This window comes from Cherax quadricarinatus, chromosome 19 (assembly GCF_038502225.1).
Source record: "Cherax quadricarinatus isolate ZL_2023a chromosome 19, ASM3850222v1, whole genome shotgun sequence".
Lineage (NCBI taxonomy): Eukaryota > Metazoa > Arthropoda > Malacostraca > Decapoda > Parastacidae > Cherax > Cherax quadricarinatus.
The window spans coordinates 26,910,867-26,933,366 of record NC_091310.1 but is presented as its reverse complement, the minus strand read 5'-3'; the positions used below and the strand labels follow the sequence as shown (position 1 = coordinate 26,933,366).

Sequence of the window (22,500 nt, the reverse complement as noted above, 5' to 3'; positions counted from 1 at the left end):
TTTTAGTTGAATAAGGCTGGTTGCCCTTTTTTGGATTATAAAAAGTGTTCCTAGCAACTTTAAAAGATTTATCAATTACATTTCTTGGGTATTTTAAATCATTACCTATTTCATAAATTTTGGATATTTCCTCATCTATGAACTCAGGACTACAAATTCGTAAAGCTCTCAAAAACATTGATGAGAAAACAGACAGTTTGACTCTATCTTGATGCAAGGAATAATAGTGGACATAGGAACAGTTATTTGTAGGTTTTCTGTAAATTTTAAATTTGAATTCATTATTACCCTTAATAATTAAAACATCTAGAAAAGGCAATGAGTTATTTTCTTCAAACTCGACAGTAAAGTTTATAGAATGGGCTAAGCTATTTAATTTTCCAAGAAGATGGTGTATATCTACATTTTTGGGCATAAGACACAAAATATCATCAACATATCTGAACCATTTAGCTCTATTAGGGAGGATTGTGTTAAGCAACCTTGTTTCAAAAAATTCCATGTATAGGTTACTAAGAACAGGTGAAAGAGGATTTCCCATTGCCATACCAAACTTCTGAGTGTAAAACTTATCATTAAATACAAATTTTGCATCAACAATGCAAAGTTTAATAAGTTTAATGATAGTAGGAACTGGCAATGGTAAATCATAGTTAACGAGTTCTTCAGATAAGAAACTTAATAAATCATCAACAGGAACTTTAGTAAAAAGGGAGTAACATCAAAACTAACCATGTTAAAATCATTTAAGTCAGTCAAGGAGTTTAATTTATCAACCAAGTCTATGTTGTTTTTAACATTAAAGTTAGAAATTTTGCCAACAATAGGGCTCAAAATATCGACAAGCCCTATTGTTGGCAAAATTTCTAACTTTAATGTTAAAAACAACATAGACTTGGTTGATAAATTAAACTCCTTGACTGACTTAAATGATTTTAACATGGTTAGTTTTGATGTTACTTCCTTGTTTACGAAAGTTCCTGTTGATGATTTATTAAGTTTCTTATCTGAAGAACTCGTTAACTATGATTTACCATTGCCAGTTCCTACTATCATTAAACTTATTAAACTTTGCATTGTTGATGCAAAATTTGTATTTAATGATAAGTTTTACACTCAGAAGTTTGGTATGGCAATGGGAAATCCTCTTTCACCTGTTCTTAGTAACCTATACATGGAATTTTATATATATATATATATATATATATATATATATATATATATATATATATATATACGTATATATATATATATATATATATATATATATATATATATATATATATATATATATATATATATATATATATATATATATATATATATATATATATATATATGTATTCTGAGCACCTCTGCAAAAACAGTGATAATGTGCGAGTGTGGTGAAAGTGTTGAATGATGATGAAAGTATTTTCTTTTTGGGGATTTTCTTTCTTTTTTGGGTCACCCTGCCTCAGTGGGAGACGGCCGACTTGTTGAAAAAAAAAAAAAAAAAAAAAAAAATTTATATATATATATACATATGTATATATGCAATAAGATCACAGTAAACAGGTGATTTCAAAATATGCAAAACAACCACTCTGAAAGAATAGAGAAATTCCAAGCGCTTTCGTGACTACTCACATTATATATATACATATATATATATATATATATATATATATATACATATATATATATATATATATATATATATATATATATACATATATATATACATATACATATATATACATATACATATATATACATATACATATATATACATATACATATATATACATATATATATACATATACATATATATATACATATACATATATATATACATATACATATATATATACATATATATATACATATACATATATATATACATATACATATATATATACATATACATATATATATACATATACATATATATATACATATATATATATATATACATATATATATATATATATATATATATATATATATATATATATATATATATATATATATATATATATATATATATATATAAGGCAAAAAAGTTCTATAATGCTTTATCTGGTTTTATTCAGTATAATATTAAGCTTATAGAGTTATTTAGTAAATTAAATAATTGATAAAAGTCCTGTACTTAAAGGTAGAACATGAATAATTCAGGTATACCTTTTCTTATACATTCATATGTATACAATCACTATAGTTTCATAATCAATGACCACAATACATTACTGGGATCTCTGACAGCAAATGAAGTACCGGATAGCGTTCCTTTACCAGTTCATCAATCAGTTATATACACTACAGCTAGAACTGGTTAGAAACTCTTTATCACGAGACTTCAACGATTGTAGAACACAGACGTAGTCTATTCACCAAACTGCTTCACTGAATGGCTGACTACACAGACGTAACCCGTCAAGTATTCCAACACTGACGTAATCCAAGCAACCTCAGTTGAACCTAGGGATCCAGGTTCAAAGGTTCTCCTGGGGTTTGCAACAAGAGATTAAGAGAGCTCCGTGGCTTGGTGCTTTCTCTACCAGAGGTGAGAATGAACTACTATGGGTAAAACTCCCTTGCTCGACGTCACCTTGGAATAAGTGAGAGTTTGTGAGGCATAAACGACCACAAGGCAATTCAACATATGAATACTAAACACTGCAGGTTTATAAAACATCCTACCAGACAAAATAAATCAATAATTCATGGCCAGATAATACAGTGGACCCCCGGTTTACGATATTATTTCATTCCAGAAGAATGTTCAGGTGCCAGTACTGAACGAATTTATTCCTGTAAGGAATATTGTGAATTAGATTAGTCCATTTCAGACCCCCAAACATACACGTACAAACGCACAAACATACAAACAAAGGAGATATTAATAAGGTATTGAGGGTGTCGAGCCAGGTAAGAACCAGAAATAATGGATTTAAGTTGGATAAAGTTAGATTTAGAAAGGACATAGGTAAGTACTGGTTTTCTTACAGAGTTGTGGATGCGTGGAACAATCTTCCTCGTGGGGTGATAGAGGCTAGGACCTTGGGTAGCTTTAAGAAGAGACTGAACAAATGTATGAGTGGGAGGGGCTGGGTTTGATTAGTGTCACTGGATACGGGAGTTAATTCTTGAGTAGCTTTTGGTAGAGGTCGTTTAGATAATGACCTGCCTTGTATAGGCCAGTAGGCCTTCTGCAGTGTTCTTCCATTCTTATGTTCTTATAAATACACTTACATAATTGGTCGCATTGGGAGGTGATCGTAAAGCGAGGGTCCACTGTATTTTAAAACTAGGAATCTTTATTTTAGCTATGAATAAAGGTACCAGTAATATAATACTAAGTGAAAAAGCCGAAATTACACACTAATCAGATGACCCTTCTTAAATTGTGAACAAAGGACGTAACACCCACTGACACCTCGTCACGTACCATGACTAGCTATAGTCTTCTCGACAGGAATTCACTGATCCATTGCAGTGCCTTCCCTGTTATCCCTGCCTGGTCCTCTAGCTTTTGCACTAATCTCTTGTGTGGAACTGTGTCAAACGCCTTCTTACAGTCCAAGAAAATGCAATCGACCTACCCCACTCTCTCTTGTCTTACTGCTGTCACTCTATCATAGAACTCCAGTAGGCTTGTGATACAGGATTTCCCATCCCTGAAAGCATGCTGGTTGTCACTGATAAGCTCATTCGTTTGTAGGTGTTCCACCACTCTTCTCCTGATAAGCATCTCCAAGACTTTGCATACTATACAAGTCAGTGACACTGGACTGTAGTTTAATGTGTGTGTGCATGCCTGTGTACACGTGTGCGCACGTGCGTTACACAAAGACTTCTCTATCATGTGCAACTAATTGTAAATGTGTGCCTAGGGGCGCAAAAAAAAAAAAAATTATAAATTTAGATGAATATATAAATACAGAGACCACATCTTACCTTTAGCTTCTTTTGGTTACCCTTTTCTTCGTCTTCTGCTGATCCATCAGGCAGATCTCCAAACTTTTGGATGAGAGCTCGCAGTTGCTCAACAGACGAGACTACAAGCTCAAAATCTTCCAAGCGAGGAAGGTAAGGAGATGCGTCATAAATAGGTGCAAGTTCTTTTGGAGATGAAGGGGACTTGGGTTTGGTTTCATCATAGCTATCTTCTTTCTGATCTTTCTCTTCTTCTTTCACAAAACCATTACAAGATGGAGATTCCTGATTCTCACTTCCATTATCATCTTCAGCTCTAGTGGGACTTTCAGTCTTACCATTTTCTGTTTTAGCTTCCTTCTCCACTTTAACACAAACATCGTCAATTTTTTCACCCTTTACATTACTAATAAAAGCAGGAGTACAATTTCTCACATCATCATCAGTTCTAGTTTTAACTTTATTGTCTCTATTTTCTGATGGTTCATCTTTTATCTCACCATTAATTAGAGATTCACTTTTCAGATCATTCACCTTATTATTGTCAACTCCAAGTTCTTTTTTCACTTCAGGTTCATTCTCTCCATTTTGTACAATACAGTTATCTTTTTCACTGCTAAGTCTATCAACACCATTATCCGTGCTTGTTTCTAAAGTTTCTCTATCACCTTCAACTAATTTTGATCTTTTACTTGTTAGCGGAATGTCTTCTGCACTGCTTGCCAATCTTTGCTGGAAAAAGAGATGTATTAATATTGATTACAATAAGTATTCACAATAAAAATAAATTGCCATGTATCCTGCCAGCACAAAAATATATGCAGATCAAGAAATATTTGAAAATCAATAATACATGACATATTCTCTAAGTCCCTGTAACCAGTTTCCCCTGAATCCCTTCATATGTTATCTTTATCACACGCCAAGAGGAAGTCCATTAACCCTTTGACTGTTTCAGGGCCCTCTCTGAAACTGTCATTCTATGTCGCCAAATATTCGAAAAAAAAAAATTATTTTTTCTTATGAAAATGTTAGGAATATTTTTACTAGTGTTTTAAGCCTAAAAAAAATTTTTGCCATCAGTACTTACCGAGATATAGAGCCGCAAAGTTTGCAGAAATCGACGTGCGTATGGCAACAGCGGCGACTGCCGCCCACCCGGTATTCTTTTATTTACTCTAATTCAAAGGTTTCTTGCATTTTTCAATATTTTTCTTTTCCAGGTAACTTATGTGGCCTGTGAGACCAATGTAAGGTGCATTGTTCAAATATACACTCATTATTTACAACACAATAACAGAACAAACTTTATCACTATTAGTTTGTGTATACACTTTGTTTACACAAACAAACAATACAAAACAATGTTTATTACTATTGTTCCATAATATATATACATATGTACAGTCACTAAGCACGTTCCTAGAACTGCTGCAGCTTGTGGAACTCTTTGAAACATGGGTATATGCAGAGGGGCACTTCACACTCCTCACACATAAAACGAGTGTCTCTGCGTGTTTGTGGGCGTTTTGTGGTATGCATACATACATAACACCTCTTCTGAGCATTTTTCTTGGCAGTAGTAGGAGGCAGTTGTATGGGGTAGTGTTCACCAGGCCTCAAACGAGATGACGTCTGTGGGCGCTGGTCTATTGCAGGAGTTGCTCCTTTGTACTTTGCAATTATTTGTCTGATTACTGACAGGCAAAATTCACCATATTTTGGTGTTTTGTTGGTCTTCAACTTGTATATGTTATAAGCATTTAGCATAGAGATATCAACAAGATGGAAAAAAAGTTTGATATACCACTTATAACTCTTGCGTACACAGTCTGCAAACCCAATCTGCATGTCACATTTGTCCACTAAGCGCATATTGAGGTTGTAGTCCATGACAGCTGCAGGCTTTAGAATGGGTTCATTGGTCTCTCTGTTGTCCCTGCCACTGGGTACCATTTCGTTTGTGTGAACTGATGTCAACAATGTGACATCACGTTTGTCATGCCACCGAAATGCCATGATGTCATTGGCAGCAAAGGCTTGCACCTCACCTCTGCGAGTGCCAGCGTCGAACCTTGGCATATGTTTGCGATTACCACGCACTGTGCCACACACGTCTGTCAAGTTCACTCGCAAGAAATCACTGAGTAAGGGGCTTGTGTACCAGTTATCAGTAAATAACATATGCCCCTTACCAAGATATGGTTCCATCATTGTTCGAACACATCACCAGAGATACCCAATAACTTCATGGTATCTCTCAAAGTATTACTGCCAGTGTACACAATAATATCTAAAACAAGACCACTTCTGCAATCACACAGTACAAATAGCTTTATACCAAAGCGTTTCCTCTTGCTTGGTATATATTGCTTGAATGAGAGTCTTCCTTTGAATAAAATCAAGGACTCATCAATAACAAGCTTCCTGAAGGGATAAAAATACATGCAGCACTTTTGTTTCAGGTACATAAACACATTTCTTATCTTATATAACCTGTCGCTTCTGTCAGGCCTGGTTTTGTCTGAAAAGTGTAACATACGCAACAGTATCAGGAAACGATTGACACCTATAATGTCACTAAAACCTGGAGTTGAAATCAGGCGATCTGTTGTCCAGTATGTGGTGACAGTGTGCTTATACACATGTGGCATAAGCATTATTGTGGCAAAAAACAGGTACATCTCTGCCACAGTTGTCTCCTTCCACTTGTGTAGCCGTGATTTTGGTGAGAGAATTGTATTTGCCATGGTGTATTCACAGTATGTGTTGGTTTCCCTGACAATGATGTCCATCAGGGGTTCATCGAAGAATAACTCAAAGCAGTCCAGTTCACTGGCATTGTTCCCAAGTGGACAAGATGGCTTTATTCCACTTTGTGTTTCATCAAAGTCATGGGGACTGGGAACAAACTCGTCACCGTCCTGCCAATCCCAGATGCGGTCTGCTGGTGGGGTCTGGATATTGTACCGTGGTTGTGGCTGTGCAGGTTGTGGTGGTGCAGGTTGTGGCAGTGTGGGGTAGGGTGAGGCTGGTTGTTCTGCTGAGTCAGCCGCGTGGCTAGTAGCGTGGCCCGGTGATGGTGCCACATGGGCCGTGCCACCCTCACTATCACCACCACTGCCTCCTCCCTCACTGTCACCATTCATACCCATCGTTACAATATCGTCATCTTCACTATCAGGTCGTGGTGTTGGGCCACGGGATGTGCTCCCAGAGTTTCTCCTTCCCCTTGGAACAACATATGAAACACTACCAGACCGCATGCTACGTCGTACATACTGGCGCTTCACTGGGGAATATTCACTCTCACTGTCACTAGAACTGCTTTCAATGACCTTGAAATCACTATCACTATCACTGCTATCATCAGGGTGTTGTACACGACCAAATAGTTTCCTCTTTCGTCCTGGTACAGGCGAAGGTGAATGTGAACAAGCCGGCACAGCACCAGAGGTCGAAGGTTGTGGGTCATCTGGGTTTTCGTCACTATTTACGTTATCCTGGGCACTTTTTTCGGTAACACTCACTTGAAAACCCTTGAATTCACTGTCACTGACATTTTCATCGCTGTTAGAGCTATCACTTGGGAACAAAAGACCTCCAATCCGCCGAGGAGTGAGGAACTTCTTACCGAGAGGCATGGTGAAAATGGACTGACAACATGGCGTTCCCACAATGCACCGCTAGGTCCCAGATTTTTTTCACAGGGTGCACACCGACCACTGAGACCCATTCTCTCCCGTGTAGGCCTACCAGGCCTTTGGCGCGCGATTTGAAGCCGCTAGAATTTGTGCGTATAAATACGTCAGAAACATTGGCTCGTAAGACGTATTTATACGTCGGAAACAGTCAAAGGGTTATAAACCACTTTTCTCCATTCATCCCTATCTAACATGCTCCTACAAGCCAGGTGGATTTTCAAGCCCTTAAAACTCAAAGCCTCTTTTACCAACTCCCTCCAACCATTCCTGGGACAAGCCCTACTGGTCCTATCTTCCACCTTAGATTTATACACCCTCTTTGTCATCATATCCCTCTCCATATCTACATGCCTAAAACACCTATTGCAGCTTAACTCTAAACAGATCATGTATGCTGACCACAAAAAATACATCATACAAAAATAATTTAATGAACACTTTTATTTTTAATCTTATAAACTTTGTAGACATCTCTGGCTTCCTTTTATACCTAGTCAGTAATCCAGCTCAAGATGCATTTACTAATAAGTCATTCGGATACTTTGACTCATCAGTTAATAAAGATGTCTTTGCAACACAGAAGATACCAATAAAATGAAGTGAAGAATCATCTTGTACAGTCTGGCTGTAGAAGGGAGATTAGCTAGACCTTTGCTCAGATCTTGCTGCCAAAGGATGGACTGCCATTCTCCTAGGTTCTGGTAACAACCAGGCAAACCTGCTCATTAAACACATTCGAACTCTCCAGCACAAGTACAGCCTTCACCGTCAGTACATAACTAAGCCTTTGGATCAGACTTTTGTTTGGCTATTAATGGCATGAGCCAGCTTAGGCTATTAATACAAATCTTGGAGTAGGTACAAAATGTTTTTTTCCCTTCTATCCACAACACAAATCTCCACAGATAAGTTTGTTGGCAAATGGATAAAGTTTAAAACTGCTCCATTACTTGATGGGAGGCAGATACAAGTAACCTTTGGTCAATGACCAACAGAAATATTCACTAAATGAACAATTCCACCTCTAAATCAACAGAACGGAACTGCAGCTAACAGATAAAGAGAAGACTGACCATATTTGTAAACAATTTTGCTGCCAAGAATTAAATTGCAGACCCAGTCAACATATATTACTAATTGTAAGAACTGTGTCAAAGTTTACCATGGTGACAATAAAACTTGAAAAGGTATACAAAGATCTCAAATTCTTGGAAATACAAAGTTTTTTATTATCATTCACTACTATGTGATTGTCAATACATATCCAGAAAGAAGGTACCATGCAGCTAACTTTAAACCTCTTTATTATGTAGCACAGTTTAGTAGATGAATTAAAAAATCAACAGTGTAGGTGTACTGGACATCTGTGGTAACTTTGACTAGGAATGACACAAGGGACTTACACCACCTGAGTGACTACTTTCAATTGTGTTTTCTTAAAGAAGTTCTTAAAGATGCAGAGTCTGTATGCCAAATAACTGAAGTCAGTGTACCAGTGTCACAAGAAAAAGGAATCTGACAAACAGGATCACCTGTTTAAGAGTTCTGTTCTCTGAACAAATCAGCAGGATCTCTGAATTGGTGTGTGCGCACGAGCATGCACGCATGCACACACGTACATGCATGCACAGAGAGCTACTCCCATCTCAGCCCAGCAGGTGGTTTTGTGCCTTATACAAGACTACAGACCTACATCCCAACAGCTGCCCCTGTGTCCTACCTGTCACACCCACCACCTTAAGCTGAACATAATCACGAGTCAATCTATTAGCATCCTGTCGGCCAACATAAGAGGATTCATCACCAATGTTGGAGAACTCGCGCAGTTTCGTGAACACATGACTTCCCGACATAATAGCTGTTGTTGAAACATTTTTGGATGACAGGGCTCTGAAAATTTTGCAAGAATTACTGGCTACACCTCATGGATAAGAAGAGACAGGCATGGGCAAGGTGGTGTTACTGTGTGCTTTTTCTAAAATTGTACATGCCCAGCCCATTGATGTTGCCATCCCTACTCATCTTTATATGATGTTCTTCAAGCTATGCATAACCACTAGTACCCCTGTTCTAGCATGCACAATGTAGACCTCAGTGGCAACATGCAGACTCCATCAACTTCCTAATGGGAAATGTGGACTCCCTTCTGCTCCAACACAAATGTCAACATATTATAATTGTTGGTGGCCTCAACCAACATCTTATATAGAGGAACTGTGATGACCTTCTTATAGTGTTTGACATGAGAAACTTTGTTGATTTCCCTACTCGCATCTCTCGATCCTCCTTCAACCCAGTAGTGAGAGATCTTGCAGAAAGTATAGTCACTTGTCGACCCCTCGGTTATGTTCAATCCTCTGGCCACAAGGCTGTTTTTACGACACTGAAGATCCCAACAGAACGAGATGAGGAATCCACACATACAACCTAGTTGTGGGAAAGAGGAAACTGGCCAGCTCTTTGCTCTGAGCTCGCCACCTCCAATTGGAATGCTCTTCTCCAAGGTGATGTTAACAACCAAGTGAAAGCCTTCACTGGACACATCCTTAATCTACAACAACAACACATCCCTCACCGGCAGTATGTGATGAAGCCTACAGATCAGCCTTGGTTCAGCCTTCAACGTAGAGATACTACTACTGCAAAGTACAAGGCTTAGCAAAGGTATAAGAGACATCCCACTACCTATAACAGGAACTTTCATAGGCAAGCCTGTAGGCATATGGGTGAAGTTCAAGAGTGGACCATTTCAAAATGGGAGGCAGACACAAAAAGAAACTTGGCATCAGGTAGAGTGGGCTCCAAAACCTGGTGGTCCTTGGTCAAGGACAGACAAGATTATCTACCTGATGAACTTATTCCACCTCTAAACTGAAAGGATGGGACCACTTCTATTAGTAGTAAGGAGAAAGCTGGCCTCTTTGCTGATCACTTTGCTGTGTAAATGCAAGTTCCTGAGCCAGCAAGAGACCTTCCTTAGCTAGCTGCATGAACTGTGTCAAAGCTGACAGTGGTGACAATAAGGCAGGTGGAGGTGCATCGTCTTCTTAAATCGCTGGACCAAGAAAAGGCTGCGAGCCCAAGATTGCTGAGTAGATGTGCAGACCAGCTAGCAGCACTTCTAACTTGCATCTTTCAGCACTGCCTAGTACAGTGTAAATGGCCTTATCTGTGGAAAGATGCAAATGTAGTACCTGTTCACAAAAAGAGAAGAGCAGAAATCAGCAACTATAGACCATTGTCACTCCCATCAATCACTGGCAAGATCCTTGAGACAGTCATACAACAAATGAAAGTTTTTTGGCTACCACTCACTAATTTGTGACTGTCAATATGGCTTCAGGAAAGGTTACTCTCCACTAAGTAGCACCAGTCACTGGATGAAATTAAAGTCAGCTGTGTAGTAGCACTGGACGACAGTGCTGGTGCTTTCAACTGAGTACGGCACCAAGGCCTCTTGGCAAAACTGTAAGCACTGGGTACTACAGGCACTACACTATGTCTCCTGAGGGATTACCCTCAGTGTAGTTCTCAATGGGACGGTCAGCAAGACGTCCTATTGGGGCAAGCATACCACAGGGAAGTGTGCTTGGGCCATTGTTATGGAATGTTTACCTCAATGACCTTCATCTCATCCCAGAATCCCATGCATATGCAGATGACTGTACTCTGACATTTACTTATCCAGGGGAGGAAATGCCAGCTGCTCTAAGCTACATCAATCAACAGCTAAGAGTTATATCAGCCTGGGGAAACCAATTGCAGATAACATTTGCTCCTGAGAACCCTTGTGGTTTAGCACTTCTTTCTTATTATAATAATAATAATGCGCCATTAATAAGTATGAATGGGAGAGTGTTGGTACCCGGAGATGAAGTTGATATCCTTGGGGTGAAATTTGACTCCAAACTGACCACGAAGAGTCACGTTGTAAATCTTGCAAACGAAGTGATCAGGACACTTACAGCACTTCAATGTATCTTGCATCTGCTCGACAGTAGAGGTTGCAAAATTCTGTATGAGGCACAAGTATACTCACACCTTGAATATGCTTCGCTTTCCTGGGTTGCCTGCCCCTTTTCTCATCTGCGACTTCATGACAGAATAGAGAACAGAGCAAGATGACTCATCTCTTGCCTAGACCCAGCCTGGATAGATCTGTCATTTCAGCAGAGCCTTCAACACCAGAGGGATATGGGTGGCCTTACTGTTTTGTACAAGGCCAATATTCTCAAAGTACTGCACTTGGCTCCACTCCCAGAACAGAGAGAAGCGAGCTTCTACACAACAAGACAAGCAGCAAGCAGCAACTTCACTCTGACTGTACCCTTCTCCAGAACATCACTATTTGAGATCATTTATTCCCAGGATGTCTCAAGTCTGGAACATGTTTGTATAGCATAATGATATCAAAAAGATAAAGTCAGTTGATCAAATGAAAATGCTGGCCCAGCTTCGTCCTGTTCCCTACCCATATGTTTCATAATAAAAAGGCTTTCAAATGAGCTGATGTAGGTAACAGCTCTTAGCTTGTAAATAAAGTTAGGAACCCTTACTCTAACTCTGTTAAACCCTGAGTAAAAAAAAAAGAGAGAGAAAGAGAGAGAGAGAAAGAGAGATAATAGATGGCAAGTAACATTTGCACCTGAGAAAACGCAAATGATCGTCTCTAGGCACCATGATGGAAATGCTGGTGCAGTAGTAAGGATGAATGGGAGGGTGTTGGCACCTGGAGAAGAAGTTGATATCCTTGGGGTGAAATTTGACTCCAAACTAACCATGAAGAACCATGTTCTAAATCTTGCAAACAAGGCAGCCAGGAAGCTTACAGCACTTCGCCGTATCTCGCATCTACTTGACAGTAGGGGTTGCAAGATTCTGTACGAGGCACAAGTACACTCGCACCTTGAGTATGCTCCACTTTCTTGGTTTGCCTGCCCCTCCCTCTCATCTGCGACTGCTTGACAGAGTAGAGAACAGAGCAAGACATCTCATCTCTCCCCTGGACCCATCCTGGATAGATTTGTCATTTCAGCAGAGCCTTCAACATAAAGAGGGATGTGGGTGGCCTTACTGTTATGTACAAGGCCAATATTGTCAAAGTACCACACTTGGATCCACTTCGAGGACAGCGTGAAACAAGCTTTTATGCCACAAGACGGGCAGAAAGCAGCAACTTCACTCTGGCTGCACCCTTCTCCAGAACTTCACTCCACCTGAGATCCTATATACCCAGGATGACTCGAGTATGGAACACATTCGTACAGCATAATGATGTCAACGAGATAAAGTCAGTTGATCAAATGAAAATGCTGGCCCACAGATGGCTCCAACTTCACCCTGTTCCCTACTTGTATGTCTCATAACAATAAAAATGCTTTCAAATGAGCTGATGTAGGTAACAGCTCTTAGCTTGCCAATAAAGCTAGGAATCCTTAACCTGTAAATAGCTTGTCAATAAAGCTAGGAATCCTTAACCTTGTCAAACCCTGTGTAAAAAAAAAAAAAGAGTGAGAGATAGATAGAGAGATAGACAAATAGATAGATATAGATAGATAGAGAGAGAGAGAGAGAGAGAGAGAGAGAGAGAGAGAGAAATAGAGAGATAGAGATAGATAGATATAGATAGATATAGATAGATAGATATAGATAGATAGAGATAGATAGATAGATATAGATATATATATACCTTTTTTTTTCAACAAGTTGGCTGTCTCCCACCGAGGCAGGGTGACCCAAAAAAGAAAGAAAATCCCCAAAAAGAAAATACTTTCATCATCATTCAACACTTTCACCACACTCACACATTATCACTGCTTTTGCAGAGGTGCTCAGAATACAACAGCTTAGAAGCATATACGTATAAACATACACAACATATATATATATATACAGTGGACCCCCGCATAACGATATTAATCCGTTCCTGAGAGCTCATTGTTATGCGAAATTATCATTATGCGAATGAATTTTCCCCATAAGAAATAATGGAAATCAAATTAATCCGTGCAAGACACCCAAAAGTATGAAAAAATTTTTTTTACCACATGAAATATACATTTTCCTACACACAAAGAGAAGGATACATGCACAATAGTAGAGTAGTACATGCACAATATTGTGCATGTACTACTCTACTAAATGAAGAATAAATGACACTTACCTTTATTGAAGATGCAGCAATGACTGATGAGACACTGTGTCCTGGGAGTGCCTTTTCCTCCTGAGTACTGTAGGTCCTGTTTGGCATTTTCTTCCAGAACAGGCCTTATCACACTGTGTATGCCACTACGATTCTTAAATCTCTCAAACCAACCTTTGCTGGCTTTAAATTCACCAATATGAGCATTAGTTCCAGGCATTTTTCCCTGTTCACCTGGGTGTTAGTCGACTGGTGTGGGTTGCATCCTGGGAGACAAGATTAAGGACCCCAATGAAAATAAGTTAGACAGTCTTCGATGACACTGACTTTTTTGGGTTATCCTGGGTGGCTAACCCTCTGGGGTTAATTGTTTCTTGGTATTCTCAATAAGCCACACCAACAACGGTGCTACAGCTACAGCAGCAGCAGCTGACAGTGCTACAGCAGCAGCTGACAGTGCTACAGCAGCAGCAGACGGTGCTACAGCAGCAGCAGACGGTACTACAGCAGCAGAAGCTGACGGTGGTACAGCAGCAGCAGCAGCTGACGGTGGTACAGCAGCAGCAGCAGCAGCAGACGGTGCTACAGCAGCAGCAGATGGTACTACAGCAGCAGCAGCTGACGGTGGTACAGCAGCAGCAGCAGCAGCTGACGGTGCTACAGCAGCAGCAGCAGCAGCTGACGGTGCTACAGCAGCAGCAGCAGCACCAGCTGACAGTGCTACAGCAGAAGCTGACAGTGCTACAGCAGCAGCAGATGGTGCAACAGCAGCAGCAGCTGACGGTGGTACAGCAGCAGCTGACGGTGGTACAGCAGCAGCAGCAGCTGACGGTGCTACAGCAGCAGCAGCAGCTGACGGTGCTACAGCAGCAGCAGCAGCTGACGGTGCTACAGCAGCAGCAGCAGCTGACGGTGCTACAGCAGCAGCAGCAGCTGATGGTGCTACAGCAGCAGCAGCAGCTGACGGTGCTACAGCAGCAGCAGCATCAGCAGTTGTCCACGGTACCACAGTATTTCGATAATATTTCTCACCCTTTTTACCACAGGGTTGGCACTAGAAGCTTTCTTGGGGCCCATGGTCACTTATTTTGCAGATAAAATCACCAAAAACGCTGTAATAATACAAAATGTTCCGATTGTATGCTTGGATGTAACCGCGGAGGCTGGCTTGTAAACAATACCACCGGTGGAACGTGTGAGGCTGGCTCAGGCCGCACATTAGACGTGTCTCGGACGAATAGCGTAGAGCGGGTTTTTTAGCGGTATGCGAGGCAAAATCTTAGCGATAAAATGTATCGGTATGCGGATTTAACTTTATGTGATGCCAACGGTATGCCGAGGTCCAGTGTATGTATGTATGTATGTATGTATGTATGTATGTATATATATATATATATATATATATATATATATATATATATATATATATATATATATATATATATATATATATATATATATATATATATATATATATATATATATATATATATATATATATATATATATATTTTATTTATTTATTTATTTATTTATTTATTTTCAACAAGTCGGCCGTCTCCCACCGAGGCAGGGTGACCCAAAAAAAGAAAGAAAATCCCCAAAAAGAAAATACTTTCATCATCATACAACACTTTCACCTCACTCACACATAATCACTGTTTTTGCAGAGGTGCTCAGAACACAACAGTTTAGAAGCATATACGAATAAAGATACACAACATATCCCTCCAAACTGCTAATGTCCCGAAACCCCTCCTTCAGAGTACAGGCATTATACTTCCCATTTCCAGGACTCAAGTCCGGCAATATGAAAATAACCGGTTTCCCTGAATCCCTTCACTAAATATTACCCTGCTCACACTCCAACAGATCGTCAAGTCCCAAATACCATTCGTCTCCATTCACTCCTATCGAACACGCTCATGCACGCCTGCTGGAAGTCCAAGCCCCTCGCCCATAAAACCTCCCTTACCCCTTCCTTCAAACCTTTTCGAGGACGACCCCTACCCAGTCTTCCTTCTCCTACCGATTTAAATGCTCTACATGTCATTCTACTTTGATCCATTATCTCTAAATGACCAAACCATCTCAACAACCCCTCTTCAGCCCTCTCACTAATACTTTTATTAACTCCACACCCTCTCCTAATTTCCACACTCCGAATTTTCTGCATAATATTTACACCACACATTGCCCTTGCTGCTGCATTCACAACCCAAGCTTCACACCCATATAAGAGTGTTGGTACTACTATACTTTCATACATTCCCTTCTTTGCCTCCATAGATAACATTTTTTGACTCCACATATACCTCTCATCACCTTACTCTTTTTGTATGTTCACTTTCAACTTTCTACCTTTACATACACTCCCAAACTCATCCACAAACCTATGCAATTTTTCTTTAGAATCTCCCATAAGCAAAGTATCATCAGCAAAAAATAAAGGTGTTAATTCCCATTTTGTATTCGATTCCCCATAATTTAATCCCACCCCTCTCTTGAACACCCTAGCATTTTCTTCTTTTACAACCCCATCTATAAATATATTAAGCAACCATGGTGACATTACACATCCCTGTCTAAGACCTACTTTTACCGGGAAGTATTCTCCCTCTCTTCTACACACCCTAACTTGAGCCTCACTATCCTCATAAAAACTCTTTACAGCATTTAATAACTTACCACCTATTCCATATACTTGCAACATCTGCCACACTGCTCCCCTATCCACTATCATATGCCTTTTCTAAATCCATAAATGCAATAAAATCTTCCCTACCCTTATCTAAATACTGTTCACATATATGCTTCAATGTAAACACTTGATCTACACATCCCCTACCCACTCTGAAACCTCTTTGCTCATCTGCAATCCTACATTCTGTCTTACCTCTAATTCTTTCAATTATAACCCTATGGTGCACTTTTCCTGGTATACTCAGTAAACTTATTCCTCTATAATTTTTACAATCTCTTTTGTCCCCCTTCCCTTTATATAAAGGGACTATACATGCTCTCCACCAATTCCTAGGTACCTTCCCCTCTTTCATACATTTATTAAACAAAAGTACCAACCACTCCAACACTATATCCCCCCCTGCTTTTAACATTTCTGTCATGATCCCATCAGTTCCAGCTGCTTTACCTCCTTTCATTCTACATGTCTCACGTACCTCCCCCACACTTACATTCTGCTCTTCTTCACTCCTAAAAGATGGTATACCTCCCTGGCCAGTGCATGAAATTACCGCCTCCCTTTCTTCCTCAACATTTAAAAGTTCCTCAAAATATTCTCACCATCTACCTAATACCTCCATCTCCCCATCTACTAACCCCCCTACTCTGTTTTTAACTGACAAATCCATACATTCCCTAGGCTTTCTTAACTTGTTTAACACACTCCAAAATTTTTTCTTATTTTCATTAAAATTTCTTGACAGTGCCTCTCCCACTCTATCATCTGCTCTCCTTTTGCACTCTCTCACCACTCTCTTCACCTTTCTTTTACTCTCCATATACTCTGCTCTACTTATAACACTTCTGCTTTGTAAAAACTTCTCATAAGCTAACTTTTTCTCTTTTATCATACCCTTTACTTCATCATTCCACCAAGCACTCCTCTTTCCTCCTGCCCCCACCCTCCTATAACCACAAACTTCTGCCCCACATTCTAATACTGCATTTTTAAAACTATTCCAACCCTCTTCAACCCCCCCCACTACTCATCTTTGCACTAGCCCACCTCTCTGCCAATAGTCGCTTATATCTCACCCAAACTTCCTCCTCCCTTAGTTTATACACTTTCACCTCTCTCTTACTTGTTGTTGCCATCTTCTGCTTGTCCCATCTACCTCTTACTCTAACTGTAGCTACAACTCAATAATGGTCCGATATATCAGTTGCCTCTCTATAAGCATGTACATCTTGGAGCCTACCCATCAACCTTTTATCCACCAATATATAATCTAACAAACTACAGTGGACCCCCGCATAACGATGGCATCGCATAGCGATTTTTCCGCATAACGATTACTTTTATCGCAAAATTTTTGCCCCGCATACCGATTAAAAACCCGCATACCGATTTTCGTCCGAGACGCGTCCAATGTGCCCTCACATGTGCCGGCCGTCCCATTGTTTACCAGCCAGCCTCCGCGGTAACATCCAAGCATACACTCGGAATATTTCGTATTATTACAGTGTTTTCGGTGGTGTTTCTGGAAAATAAGTGACCATGGGCCCCAAGAAAGCTTCTAGTGCCAACCCTGTGGTAAAAAGGGTGAGAATTAGTATGGAAATTAAGAAAGATTTTGAAGGGTTTGGGGCTAACCCTGAGAAGCCTATGCCAGTTGTGGAATCCATTGTGCCTACTTCAAAGATTAAGGAAATGTGTGCAGAGTGGTTTGAACTGCAAACCTTTATAGATGAAAATCACCCTGACACAGCTGTTGCAAGCCGTGCTTGTGACTATTTCAATGACAATGTTATGGCCCATTTTAGGAAAGTCTTGAAGAAACGGGAGGTACAGAGCTCTATGGACAGATTTGTTGTGCGACAGAGGTCCAGTGACTCTGAAGCTGGTCCTAGTGGCATTAAAAGAAGAAGGGAAGTAACCCCAGAAAAGGACTTGCTACCTCAAGTCCTAATGGAAGGGGATTCCCCTTCTAAACAGTAAGAAGATAATGCTCTCCCCTCCTCCCATCCCATCAATCATCACCAGATCTTCAATAAAAGTAAGTGTCATGTAATTGTGCATGCCTTTTTCAGTTTGTGTGTATTAAAATTAACATTTCATGTGGTAAAAAAAATTTTTTTTCATACTTTTGGGCGTCTTGCACGGATTAATTTTATTTCCATTATTTCTTATGGGGAAAATTAATTCGCATAACGATTATTTCGCATAACGATGAGCCCTCTTGCACGGATTAAAATCGTTAACCGGGGGTCCACTGTACTTTCATTACGTGCTACTTCATACCTTGTATATTTATTTAATCTCTCTCTCTCGTCTACACTTCTCTCTTCTCCAGGTGCATATACGCTTACTATAACCCACTTTTCACATCCAACCTTTATTTCACTCCACATAATCCTTGAATTAATACATTTATAGTCCCTCTTTTCCTGCCATAGCTTATCCTTCAACATTATTGCTACTCCTTCTTTAGCTCTAACTCTATTTGAAACCCCTGACCTAATCCCATTTATTCCTCTCCACTGAAACTTTCCCACCCCTTCAGCTTTGTTTCACTTAAAGCCAGGACATCCAGCTTCTTCTCATTCATAACATCCACAATCTTCTCTTTCTTATCATTTGCACAACATCCACGCATATTCAGACTTCACACTTTGACAATTTTCTTCTTCTTATTCTTTTTAGTAATCTTCACAGGAAAAGGGGTTACTAGCCCATTGTTCCCGACATTTTAGTTGACTTTTACAACACACATGGCTTACGGAGGAAAGATTCTTATTCCACTTCCCCATGGATATAAAAGGAAAAGTAATAAGACCAAGAAAAATTAGGATAAAGTCAAAGAAAACTCAGATGAGTGTGTATAAATAAACGTGTACATGTATGTGTAGTGTGACCTAAGTGTAAGTAGAAGTAGCAAGACATACCTGTAATCTTGCATATTATATATATGAGACAGACAAAAAACACCAGCATTCCTACCATCATGGGAGACGGCCGACTTGTTGAAAAAAAAAAAATATATATATATATACATACAGTGGACCCCCGCATAACGATCACCTCCAAATGCGACCAATTATGTAAGTTTATTTATTTAAGTGCGTTTGTACGTGTACGTTTGGGGATGTGAAATGGACTAATCTATTTCACAATATTCCTTATGGGAACAAATTCGGTCAGTACTGGCACCTGAACATACTTCTGGAGTGAAAAAATATCGTTAACCGGGGGTCCACTGTATATACATACATGTATATATATTTTTATTATTACGTATTATCACACTGGCCAATTCCCACAAAGGCAGGGTGGCCCGAAAAAGAAAAACTTTCACCATCATTAACTCCATCACTGTCTTGCCAGAAGGGTGCTTTACACTACAGTTTTTAAACTGCAACATTAACACCCCTCCTTCAGAGTGCAGGCACTGTACTTCCCATCTCCAGGACTCAAGTCCGGCCTGCCGGTTTCCCTGAACCCCTTCATAAATGTTACTTTGCTCACACCCCAACAGCACGTCAAGTATTAAAAACCATTTGTCTCCATTCACTCCTATCAAACACGCTCACGCATGCTTGCTGGAAGTCCAAGCCCCTCGCACACAAAACCTCCTTTACCCCCTCCCTCCAACCTTTCCTAGGCCGACCCCTACCCCGCCATCCTTCCACTACAGACTGATGCACTCAAGTTATTCTGTTTCGCTCCATTCTCTCCACATGTCCGAACCACCTCAACAACCCTTCCTCAGCCCTCTGGACAACAGTTTTGGTAATCCCGCACCTCCTCCTAACTTCCAAACTACGAATTCTCTGCATTATATCCACACCACACATTGCCCTCAGACATAACATCTCCACTGCCTCCAGCCTTCTCCTCGCTGCAACATTCATCACCCATGCTTCACACCCATATAAGAGCGTTGGTAAAACTATACTCTCATACATTCCCCTCTTTGCCTCCAAGGACAAAGTTCTTTGTCTCCACACACTCCTAAGTGCACCACTCACCCTTTTCCCCTCATCAATTCTATGATTCACCTCACCTTTAATAGACCCATCCGCTGACATGTCCACTCCCAAATATCTGAATACATTCACCTCCTCCATACTCTCTCCCTCCAATCTGATATCCAGTCTTTCATCACCTAATCTTTTTGTGATCCTCATAACCTTACTCTTTCCTGTATTCACTTTTAATTTTCTTCTTTTGCATACCCTTCCAAATTCATCCACCAACCTCTGCAACTTCTTTTCAGAATCTCCCAAGAGCACAGTATCATCAGCAAAGAGCAACTGTGACAACTCCCACTTTATGTGTGATTCTTTATCTTTTAATTCCACGCCTCTTGCCAAGACCCTCGCATTTACTTCTCTTACAACCCCATCTATAAATATATTAAACAACCACGGTGACATCACACATCCTTGTCTAAGGCCTACTTTTACTGGGAAATAATTTCCTTCTTTCCTATGTACTCTAACTTGAGCCTCACTATCCTCGTAAAAACTCTTCACTGCTTTCAATAACCTACCTCCTACACCATACACCTGCAACATCTGCCACATTGCCCCTCTATCCACCCTGTCATACGCCTTTTCCAAATCCATAAATGCCACAAAGACCTCTTTAGCCTTATCTAAATACTGTTCACTTGTATGTTTCACTGTAAACACCTGGTCCACACACCCCATACCTTTCCTAAAGCCTCCTTGTTCATCTGCTATCCTATTCTCCGTCTTACTCTTAATTCTTTCAATAATAACTACCATACACTTTACCAGGTATACTCAACAGACTTATCCCCCTATAATTTTTGCTCTCTCTTTTGTCCCCTTTGCCTTTATACAAAGGAACTATGCATGCTCTCTGCCAATCCCTAGGTACCTTACCCTCTTCCATACATTTATTAAATAATTGCACCAACCACTCCAAAACTATATCCCCACCTGCTTTTAACATTTCTATCTTTATCCCATCAATCCCAGCTGCCTTACCCCCTTTCATTTTACCTACTGCCTCACGAACTTCCCCCCCACTCACAACTGGCTCCTCCTCACTCCTACAAGATGTTATTCCTCCTTGCCCTATACACGAAATCACAGCTTCCCTATCTTCATCAATATTTAACAATTCCTCAAAATATTCCCTCCATCTTCCCAATACATCTAACTCTCCATTTAATAACTCTCATCTCCTATTTTTAAATGACAAATCCATTTGTTCTCTAGGCTTCCTTAACTTGTTAATCTCACTCCAAAACTTTTTCTTATTTTTAACAAAATTTGTTGATAACATCTCCCCCACTCTCTCATTTGCTCTCTTTTTACATTGCTTCACCACTCTCTTAACCTCTCTCTTTTTCTCCATATACTCTTCCCTCCTTGCATCACTTCTACGGCCGACTTGTTAAAAAAAAAAAAAAAAAAAAAAAAAAAAAAAAAAAAAAAATTATATATATATATATATATATATATATATATATATATATATATATACTCATCTGAGTTTTCTTTGATTTTATCTTAATAGTTCTTGGTCTTATTAATTTTCCTTTTATATCCATGGGGAAGTGGAATAAGAATCTTTCCTCCGTAAGCCATGCGTGTTGTAAAAGTCAACTAAAATGCCGGGAACAATGGGCTAGTAACCCCTTTTCCTGTAAAGATTACTAAAAAGAATAAGAAGAAGAAAATTGTCAAAGTGGGAAGTCTGAATGTGCGTGGATGTTGTGCAGATGATAAGAAAGAGATGATTGTGGATGTTATGAATGAGAAAAAGCTGGATGTCCTGGCTTTAAGTGAAACAAAGCTGAAGGGGGTGGGAGAGTTTCAGTGGAGAGGAATAAATGGGATTAGGTCAGGGGTTTCAAATAGAGTTAGAGCTAAAGAAGGAGTAGCAATAATGTTGAAGGATAAGCTATGGCAGGAAAAGAGGGACTATAAATGTATTAATTCAAGGATTATGTGGAGCAAAATAAAGATTGGATGTGAAAAGTGGGTTATAATAAGCGTGTATGCACCTGGAGAAG

At 39.7% G+C, this 22,500-nt stretch overlaps 1 protein-coding gene across 3 annotated transcripts in view; it reads right to left on the bottom strand.

Moving 5' to 3' along the window:
* LOC128688283 (uncharacterized bromodomain-containing protein 10) overlaps positions 1-22,500 on the bottom strand; it is a 311,849-nt gene that overhangs the window by 141,467 nt on the left and 147,882 nt on the right. For all 3 annotated transcript variants that reach the window (XM_070086577.1, XM_070086576.1, XM_070086578.1), the window contains one exon: positions 3,944-4,654. In XM_070086577.1, coding sequence (XP_069942678.1) covers positions 3,944-4,654 — 711 coding nt within the window. The remainder of the gene's footprint in view (positions 1-3,943; positions 4,655-22,500) is intronic.